This window comes from Prenolepis imparis, unplaced genomic scaffold, assembly GCF_030444845.1.
Source record: "Prenolepis imparis isolate NDT839.2.m4 unplaced genomic scaffold, iyPreImpa1.0 SCAF_11, whole genome shotgun sequence".
NCBI lineage: Eukaryota > Metazoa > Arthropoda > Insecta > Hymenoptera > Formicidae > Prenolepis > Prenolepis imparis.
This window is the reverse complement of record NW_028141169.1, coordinates 14,446,327-14,456,646: the sequence shown is the minus strand read 5'-3', so window position 1 is coordinate 14,456,646 and position 10,320 is coordinate 14,446,327. Positions and strand designations below refer to the sequence as shown.

Sequence of the window (10,320 nt, the reverse complement as noted above, 5' to 3'; positions counted from 1 at the left end):
TATATATTCGTTGTCGTGGTGACGGTGGTGGTTTAGAATTTTGCTGTCCGGCCGCACGATCAAGTTTAATTTAATAAATATATAATAATTTAAACTCCTTAAGACTGAGTTATTTAGTAATTCGCGTTGTCGCTTACATCTTACATACTATCAAATTCAAACATTGAGTTCCTCTCTTCCTCTCTATCACGCTTTGAGACGTAATAGCGGACGCTATCCTTCTCGCTTCTCTCAACTGTCTAAAAACTTCTCTCTCTCCTCTTTGGATTCTCTCTCCCTCACCATCGGCAAAATATCGGCGTCTCAGTTCGCCGCGACAAAAAAAGGGGAAAAATCGCGCGAACATAATTTTGGTCCTTTGAGTCGGATTGACGAGAATCTGTACGGAACTTTAATAGTAGTTTTTGGAACAGAGGTGCATCGTCTTAGTGAACAATATGAGTAAAATTATCACAAAGCAGCAAACGTTGTTATATTTGATCGTTCGCGCATTAGACAACTTCTAAAAAATTGGCAAAAATAACTACACGGGAGTAAAGTCGGTCACGAGTGTCCGCGCTCGAGGAAACCTGGGTGCAGTGCGTGCAATCTTTTTCTCTTTCTCTTCACTTTCACTCCTCTCTTCGCGAGTGCACGGTATTTTATCTCGCGATTTTCTCGGCGATCAATCCACATGTCTGCATAGTTGTTTTTTCTTTTTTTTCTAGTTTATCTTTTTTTTCCCATTCCCGTCGTGTGCCACCTTGTCGCGGTGGGGAGGCCTCGTCGTCTCCGTGACCCGCTGGGGCAGTATCGTTGGTCCTACCATCGGGATGGCCCGGCGGCGAGGGACGGTGACCAAGAGCACGCGTGTGAATGTGCGTGTGCTTGTGTGTGTGTGTGTGTGTGTGCGCGCGCGCGTGTGTGTTTGCGTGTGCGTCGGATGCGATCGGCTGCGCGCGGATATTTCCACGGAAACTAACCAAGGGGGGAGTAGTAGCCCCCCGACCGGGGGGTACGTGACGTTAGTACCTGGGCCTCTGTCTAATGGCTCGTGCACCCTGGACGCGACGGACGACGAGCGACGAGCGATATCCAATGAAGATTGGATTGCGTCGAGGGCGCATTAGCCGCATTAGTCATGCAAACTCGTGGAAGAACCGTTCCGCACCCTCGATCGGAGCCGATCCGGAAGTTGAAGCGCGCAGTCCGTGACCACGGCGTGGAGGCGGTGCGTGGCTGACACCGACTCGTACCCTGTCGGCGGGGATGTACACCGGCAACCTCTAGCCCGGCACGTCGGGTAAGCGGCCGTTCGGATCGGTGCGCGCCCGCGAGCTGAGCTGAGGGTAAAAACCTTTAGCATCAATAGTGGACTCGGTCCAAATCCGAGAACCTTTTCGTAGAGTCACCACGTCGCACAGTGGAGCCAAATCCCGAAAAGGTGGCCAAAACCTCAAAAAATGAAAATTAGATTCGGGGTAATTTGACTGGTGGAGGATGTAGTTGGATGATCGGAACATCCAATCGTAAAAAAAAGGTCCTTACTTTATAAATGTGTCTGTGAGCTCAGTTCGAAATTACCCTTCGTTCAGAGTTCACGCATCGCGCAACAAAACAAAGAAAATAACGGTTCGTTCATTATTGAATAATTTAAAAGTGAAGTGTTTAATTTCAATTCTATATCATGGAAATCACTTTTACAGGTGTGAGAAAATGATTTTATACAGATATAACCAAAATTTAATTATTATCTTATTGGAATAAGGCATGATTCGGTGCCTTTATAAAAGCGATAAAATTCTAGAAACTCTTATTTTCAATTAGATGAAAAGTTATATATACCACCATATCCCGCAAAGTTCTTTGTTTAAGGCTTTAGTTTACTTTATTATCTTACAAACTTCACAAGAATTAGCTGCCAATAAGTGCCTATGCAGATGTTATTTTATTTTGTATCCGTCCGGTCAAGCAACACGTGAAACTATTGGTAGCTAATTTTTGTAAATTTCATAAAATAAAAACTAAAGACTTAAAACTATAACTTAGAATTTCGTGGGATATGATAATATATGTAATTAAAAATTTAGTTTAATTAATATTAATCTAATTAAGATAACTGTGGTAATAAGAGCCACAAGCGCAATAATTGGCGCAAATATATTTTTATTACACAATTAAATTATCATAAGAAACAGATTTGAATCTGCCAACGGACACCGAATGTTTATCTAACGCCTATATATTGTTACGTTCACCGACCAGCTTTTGCGAGTCCTCGCAAAAGCGTCTCTCGCACTCACTCTCTCACTCACTCGCGTCTCGCTAAATGAATAAACTCTCGTAATGATGTAATGAACTTTAATATAGCGATCCAATACGCGAAACCGATGAGATACAATAATATATTCATGCGCGAAAGAGTGGAAGAATGCTCTCTCGTCAAGATACGTTCGCACCAGTTGACAGCTCGACCGAATTCCAAAATCCCCCGAAAAACAACGACAGGGCGGTTGCCAATAAACAACCCCCTTAATGATGACGCTTAGGGGATGATATTCAGGGGATGAAAGACCAGGAACGTAACAATATGTATACAATCCATAGACTTTTCAAACTGTAAATCGTATTGTAAACTAATCGCAGCATCTTACCCATGTGTTAATATGACATTGTATGTATATTATAATTCTTTGTCACATTTAAATAAGCTCGTTATATATGTATATATATAATAATAAAAATTAATGTAATAGAAAAAAGTAATATAAATAAAAGATAAGAAAATGAAACTTACTTGAATATTGATATCTTCTTAGAATGTATCCATATATTTATTTAATACTTTAACTCTTAATTAAATGTTTAATAACATTTTTAACATTAAATAATTTCAATTTAAAAATTAAAACAACATTGTTCTCGCCTCTCCGATTGTTCTCGATTCGTCGGTTGGAGGTTCGATGAAAATATAACTGTGTTTCGTGGGTCACGACACTGCAAGGAGGCAACGGATCCTCCGCTTCGTCCCTCCGTTGCTCACACGCGGTTAACACTCTCCCTCTCCCTCTCCCTCTCCCTCCCTCTCCCTCTCTCTCTCCCTCTCTCTCTCTCTCTCTCTCCCTCCCCCTCTCTCTCTCTCTCTCTCTCTCTCTCTCTCTCTCTCTCTCTCTCGTGTTCTCGGTGAGTAGGTGTGAACGTGGTTTATGTCGCTCCGCATAGCAAGTTGATATTCTGCCGCCTTATGCCCTTCGGGGCCGTCTTTTTTAGCACTGCATCGTCAAGGCTTGCGACACTCTTCACCAAAGCAAACTATCTGCACGGCTCTGCCCGGGTTTGGACAATCCATCTGTCCATTGGAAATATTACCAAGTAATTGCGTTCACCTGACAGAATTAGGAGCACTTCACAGTCTACTGTTTGTTTATTCGACCTACAACGATTTGTCGATTCTCACGGTTGACGGATGGCAACAAGTGTAGGCGCCGGCGGGCGCGAGGACAGCGGCGCGGGAAGGAAGGGGCTTGTCAGGCAGCCAAGCGCGGCAACTTTGAATACGTCTAATATGTCGTCAGAAGAGATCGAGGAAGAGCTAATAGCTCAAAATCTAAATGGAGAAGAGGCTGGCCAGATCAAAATAGTCTACAGGTTTAAACCTAGACAAAACAAAGGAACTGCAAGCTGTGTCCTTCAGGTCACGCCAGTAGCGCGAAAGATTTTGCTTGAGCAAGGACGCGTGTACCTGAGATATGTTACCTGCCCTCTCGCAGACCATATAAGAATAATTCAGTGCTTTAAATGTTTATCTTTCGGGCATTTCGCCGCGGAATGCAAGGACAAGGCTTCCTGTGGACACTGCACAGGGGCTCATGAGATGAAGGAGTGCAAGGACAGAAGCAAACAGCCGAAATGTGTAAACTGCGAGCGCCAGTTTGGACATCAAGGTGACCTTGCCCATTCAGCAACGGATGCGGCCAAGTGTCCCATACTGCTCAAGAAGATCAAAGACAGAACTGCATTCATCAAGTATGGCTGATAAGGACTTCGAGTACATCAAGATATGTCACGTGAATTGTCAGTCGCTCTAGGCCCACTTGGACGAATTTCGGCTCTTCATCAGCAACTTAAAATTCCACATTATATGTATGTCTGAGATGTGGCTTCGTCCGAGGATTGCGGATGCTATGGTGAGTCTTCCGGATTACTCGCTGCATAGATGTGACAGGGAAGGAAGACAGGGAGGTGGCGTTGCGTTCTATCTTGCCAACAACCTTCGGGCTTCGGTTCTGAGGAGCTCTGCGGGATCTGCGAATTGGAAGCCAGAATTTTTAATAGCTGAAATATCATCCCCGGGCTCTTCTAAATTACTACTGGCAGTGGTTTACCGCCCTCCGAACACTGGACATCTGTGGGAATTCTTCCAGACTTATGCCGAGCTCCAAACAGGGTACAGGCATTCGGTGATACTAGGTGATTTCAACGCCGACATCAATCAGGTCTCCTTCGACAGCCGACAGTTGCTGACTTTTGTTTCTGCCTTGGGCATGCATCTGGTCCCTTACGAGCCCACACACCACCTCAGGTGCTCAAGCACCTTACTGGATCTGTACAAAGCAGACGACCTTGACAAGATAACGGAACATGGACAGCGAGACGTAGCGTTCTTATCGGCGCATGACCTGATACACATCAAGTACAAAATCAGGGTACAACGTAGGAGTAGCAGGAGTGTCACATACAGGGACTGGCGTAGTTTTGATGCTGTTTTGTTCCAGGATGCCATCGAGGGAATAAACTGGTCAACTCTTCTATTATCCAATGACATGGACGAAAAAGTCGAGGAATTCAACACTAAGGTCATGGATATCTTCAACACCCATGTGCCTCTCAGGACCCGCCTATTCAGGAACCTGCCTGCACCATGGCTATCTGAGGACATTCGTTCGGTCATGCGGTGTAGAGACTTGGCTAGAAGAAAGTGGCGTAGGAACAAATGCAGTCGTCTGTATGATGAATTTAAGACCTTGCGAAACAAAGCACAGACCTTAGTGCGCTCTGCGAAGAGAAGCTACTTCATGGACACATTCAATCGGGCAGGACGAGCAGATGAGGTCTGGAATGGGCTCAAACACCTGGGACTCATAAAATACAGAGGAGGAGGGGCCCTCCCCCACTCGGTCGAGGAGTTAGGGCAATTCTTTGCACAAGGCTCTGCATCTTCTGTGTCTGGAGATGGGCTTATGCTCGAGAGGGAGTTATCGGGAATCTTTAACGAGGATGACTTCCATTGGGGATATGTAATGCCGTTATCGATAGCTAGAGCGATCTTTAGGGCTAGGTCGAACGCTGTGGGAGAGGACGGAATCACCTTGGCCTTATTGAAGCACTCTCAAAGTTACTTGATGCCAATCCTGGAGCACCTATTCAACTTTTCTCTCTCGCGCGGAGTCTTTCCCTCCCAGTGGAAGACAGCGATCATCTGTCCAATCCCCAAAACCAAGAGCCCTGCTAAACTCCAGGACTACAGGCCCATCTCGATTCTTCCTGTCCTTGCAAAAACCTTGGAGAGTGTGGCTAGCGAGCAAATTCGTGGGTTTCTAGAGGCTTCCAACCTCTTCGATTCGTATCAGTCAGCCTATCGCAACAACCACTCGGTTCAAACTTGTCTGGTCAGGATGCTCGATGAGGTCAGGCAGGCAGCGGATAAAAGAATGATTACGGTGTCGGTATTCTTCGACTTTTCAAAAGCCTTCGACAGAGTCGATTATCTGGGGCTGATAAGGAGGCTGAGGGGTCTTGGTTTCTCGGACGGGGCTTCGCGATGGGTTCATTCCTATTTCACGGGTAGGACGAGGGTGGTTGTGGACAAGGTGGCCGACACTCGTTCGGCTGCAACTCTGGTTGGGGCCGGCGTGCCGCAGGGGTCGGTCTTGGGCCCTCTGCTGTTCACGCTCTATATATCAGATTTTGGTCATGCGATCAACCACTGCAGGTACAACTTCTACGCGGATGACCTTCAAATCTATCTGCATTGCGAACCGGGGAAACTCACGGAGGCTATCAGCCGTGTGAACGAGGATATCAAATCTATTGTTGATTGGACTACGGAAAACGGACTCCTCCTTAATACCAACTAGACACAAGCAATCATACTTAGAACAGCAAGGTACATCAACGCCATTGACCTTGGTGCACACCCGGCGATAACGGTTGACAGTTCTATAATCAGACTCTCTACCTCGGTAAAGTACCTCGGAGTGACGATTACCAGCACTCTTTCGTGGGAGAACCAAATTTCAAAGATGACGAATAAGGCACACACCATCCTCTATCAACTAAAGCTAAACAAGCATCTATTTCCAGAGGCATTACGATCCAGGCTAGTTACCTCGTTGATTCTGCCTCATCTAGACTATAGCTGTGTAGCCTTCACAGACATGACGGCGGAACAAGATCGGAGGCTCTACAGAACTTTTAACTCTTGCATAAGATTTATCTTTGATGTAAGGACTGATATCCACATAACGCCATACTATGACAGGCTTCACTGGCTCAAGATATGCTCACGCAGGACCTACTTCGTGGGATGCCTGCTATACAATATTCTACGTACTGGGCAACCGAGCTCACTCTTTACCAACTTCTCCTTCAGAATCCCGGTCTCGGGAAGATCGACTAGGACTTCCCCGGGAACTCTGCTTCAGCCGCAATGTAGGACGGAGCTGTTCAAGCGCTCCTTCAGAGTCACGTCTTCAAGGTTGTGGAACGACCTGCCTCTCTCTATTCGTGAGGCGGGATCGCTGACAGCCTTCAAACAGGAGCTCTATGCGCATCTGCTAAGCCTTCAGGGCTGACCTTTGTCTTCGACTTTATCTCTATCTTAGCCTTAATCCCATGCCTCTTTCTCCAGCATGCCCTGACTACTTATTGACTTCGTATTGACCTCATAGAGAATTCTACTTTGCGAAGATTACTAAGATCTATATCTAGATACTTTGTTTAGATTGAACAGGCATACAAATTAAAACTATGCATACTTCCTTTTATTTTAAATACAATATATACACAAAATGTAATAACTATCCACTAACTATGTACGTATATACTTAATGCGCTTGAGGGGACATGTCCCAGAGCGCTCAATAAATGCAGCTTTCTCTCTCTCTCTCTCTCTCTCTCTCTCTTTCTCGTAACTTCGATTATCTCGATCGCGGCTTCAAAATGCTCCGTAGCGGTTTGATTCTCCTAAGAGACTGGGGAGAGCCGCACGCGAAATTTCGGCAGGTCCCGCCTCTCGCCCTAAGCTTTCGATTACCCAGGGGCGAGAGGGGGGCCTGCGGAATTCGCCAAAAAAGCTGTTTTTCCCGATTTCGGAGCCGTCGATAGCCTCCGAAATCCAGGGTTGTAATCGCGGCGGTTACGGGCCCCGTCCGCATCCCAACAAATAACATATGTGACACACTGTGGTGACACAGGTTATGTCTAAACCGGCCACATATGGTTTTAAATCCAACTGTAAGTTACTAAGATTCCCTATATGGATGCTTACAATGAATCTTATTGGTGAATCATTTTGTTTCTTATATACACTCGGCAGCCAATGAGAGGTCGTATAGACAAAATAATATTAATTTTTCACTTTTTATTAATAGAACAAATAACGATAATAATACTCTTTAAACATTCCTTAATTAATAAGAAACTTATGTTCAAAAGCTGATCTAAAACTATGCGGCAGTTATCGAGAATTAAGGTCACGACCGATCCGGGCTCGGTGAAACGCATACTCCCTCGCTTCTTGCCAACCTACGGTTGGCAGCAGTCGGGAGTAATAATAGGTAGAGGACTATTAAATCACGCGATAAACGCACTTCCGATCGAATTCCATATCCCCGGCTATCAGTTTTGCGGTCCGGGCACGCGGCTGCAGAAGCGATTAGCCAGAGGCGATCGAGGTATCAACCTATTGGACACGGCGTGCCGTGAACACGATATTGCGTACTCTCGGAGCAACGATCTCACCGAGAGACACGTGGAGGATAAGGTACTCACCGAGAAAGCGCGAACTCGCATTGTTGCGAGAGATTCGACTCTCGGTAAAAGAGCCGCCGCCATAGCTGTCTGGGCAGCAATGAAAACCAAGATAAAGCTCGGTATGGGCCTGAAAATTACGAAGACGAAGAAAAAGATGACGAAGAAACGGATACTTCCAGTAGCAAAACGCGTACCATAAAGCCCGAGACTTTTCAGATTTTGTAAGAAAATGCCATAATACAGGACTCTTAAAAATGTAGTGCGCGAGAACAGTTCCCCTTTTCAGTATTGCCATTTTCTTCGCGATAAATTTGTTCGAAACGATGAATCCTTGTAGATCGACAAAGGTTGGTACAGACATGATGAAATCTCTCTTCGATGTGAATCAGTCACGAGGAATAACGAAACTCTACAACCGAATCTCACAACACTTTGATTTATATCCTGCTCTTTTTCCTCCCTCTCTAAATTGATGCAAACACTTAAGTGATTTTGCGTACAACGTTGGTCAACGGGTTGTAATGAATCACGCGATCATGTATGATAAGACAGTACGGAGAGGTATTCATCGGCACGTTTTCCTTACATTCAAATTCCAATCTCACATCCATGGTTGCGCTCTGGATCGATTCGTTTTGTCGAGAACAATCGATAATTACGAATAGGCCGTTACGTAGAAACATTGAGACGGTGAGACTCGGCTCGAGATACTCGTATCCATAATAGTTTTTGCAGAAACGCGCGTACGTGTCGTACAGAATCGACCATCTGTTTTTATCGAAGTCCAGATTCATGTCGTCGTACAGATAACATTCTGAGTTCAGATAGAGTTTCACGTTGGTCAATTTGCAATCATCGAATCGACTCATATCCTCAGACATGACATTCTTCCGGCCTGTCTGCAAAGCAAAGACAACGTATCGTGGCTTCTCCAGCTGAGTCGCGGTCTTAATGGCCCATGAATGTTTGATTGTACGCTGCAATAGCGGAAACTCGTACAGATCTTACGAGCGAAAACCCATGCTGAGATAGCATCCGCTTTCCAGAGCGTGCACCATCGACAGCTTGTTGATCTCGCTCAACAACACGTGTGGCATTCGCCATTGTATCTTGAATATGTTGATCACAGGCTCCAGCGTCGAATCTCCAACCAGACAATTGTTGTCGTTGCGCGATCGTATTAAGATCAACTCGTGACGAGCGTTAATCACTACGCGTCTGTAATCCTCGCAAAATCCCAATAGCATGTAAAGCGGTATGCAAAAATTGAAGTATCCATTCACAGTAGTCGGTTTACTCCAGCCGGCGTTTCTCATAATCACGCTTCTATCGGATGATATCGTTACATAGTTTTTTAGCGCAGTTGTTACTCCTACGTTTCTGTTGCGATCAATCTCCACGCCATCGAGTTCGTATCGAATCTCATCAAACATGAATGCGACGCAACTGTTTCCCAATATCACAAAGATCCTTCAGCTGGTCTATTTATCTTTAATTCTCCTTCGATGTATAGAAAACTGTCAAACGGTAATGTATACAGATTCTGTTGTTGTATGGGTATTCTTATCTCATCACTGTGTCCGAACGTGATGTTGGCGAACTGGTTGTACGTGTGAGTCTCAATCTTGACGATGCGATCGTCAAAGATTGGCTCTTCTCCGATGTTGAGGATGTCGGTCATTGTTCAGATATTTCTTACAGTGAATCCTAAAGATTGTAAAAACGCAACGTTCGATGCGTTGAGTTTCTTTTTCTTGGCGCAACCTGATGGTTGGATATTAGCAAATGTCGACGTCGTTGTCGCTGGCCTCGTAAAGATTGTGTTATCTCTCGCGTCTTTTGATCCGTTCAACACGAGCATCTCATACGCAGCACACGTAGGTTATCGCTGTCGCCGTCGTACGTGCAATCTAATGGTGATCTCCTCTCCTCCAAAATCGAGCAATCGTCCGTCCTGGTCGACAACGCGTAAGGTTAAATCCGTAATGCTCCGCGCGATGATCGGCAAGTAAATGATCTGCGCCGGCGTTTCCGATATTTTATATCCTGGTGGTACCCTCAGTGAAAATTCATGTATCGTATGAATGAGTTTACCGTTGCTGTACGCGCCCGCGGTCACGTTACACTCTACGTGGATAATATTTATGTTGATAATGTTAATCGGCATGTCCGATTCGTACCATTTTCGCGGCTGCAGTATACGGTTCGAGAATCCCAGCAATGCTCCAATGTTGTTAAGCTTGCTAAAGCTTATTCTGTAGGCGCATTTGATCTAACTCCTCATCGTATTATATTTAGCGCGGAGTA

The 10,320-nt window shown here is 45.3% G+C and overlaps 2 protein-coding genes across 2 annotated transcripts; both read left to right on the top strand.

Annotated features, from left to right (window-relative positions):
• Positions 1-4,133: 4,133 nt before the first annotated feature.
• On the top strand, positions 4,134-6,116 carry LOC145942988 (uncharacterized). Its single transcript, XM_083050167.1, has one exon. The coding sequence runs from the start codon at positions 4,134-4,136 to the stop codon at positions 6,114-6,116; it is 1,983 nt and encodes a 660-aa protein (XP_082906293.1).
• Positions 6,117-6,281: 165 nt separating this feature from the next.
• Positions 6,282-6,833, top strand: LOC145942987 (uncharacterized). Its single transcript, XM_083050166.1, has one exon. It carries the CDS (start codon positions 6,282-6,284, stop codon positions 6,831-6,833), a length of 552 nt encoding a protein of 183 aa, XP_082906292.1.
• The last annotated feature ends 3,487 nt before the right edge of the window (positions 6,834-10,320 follow it).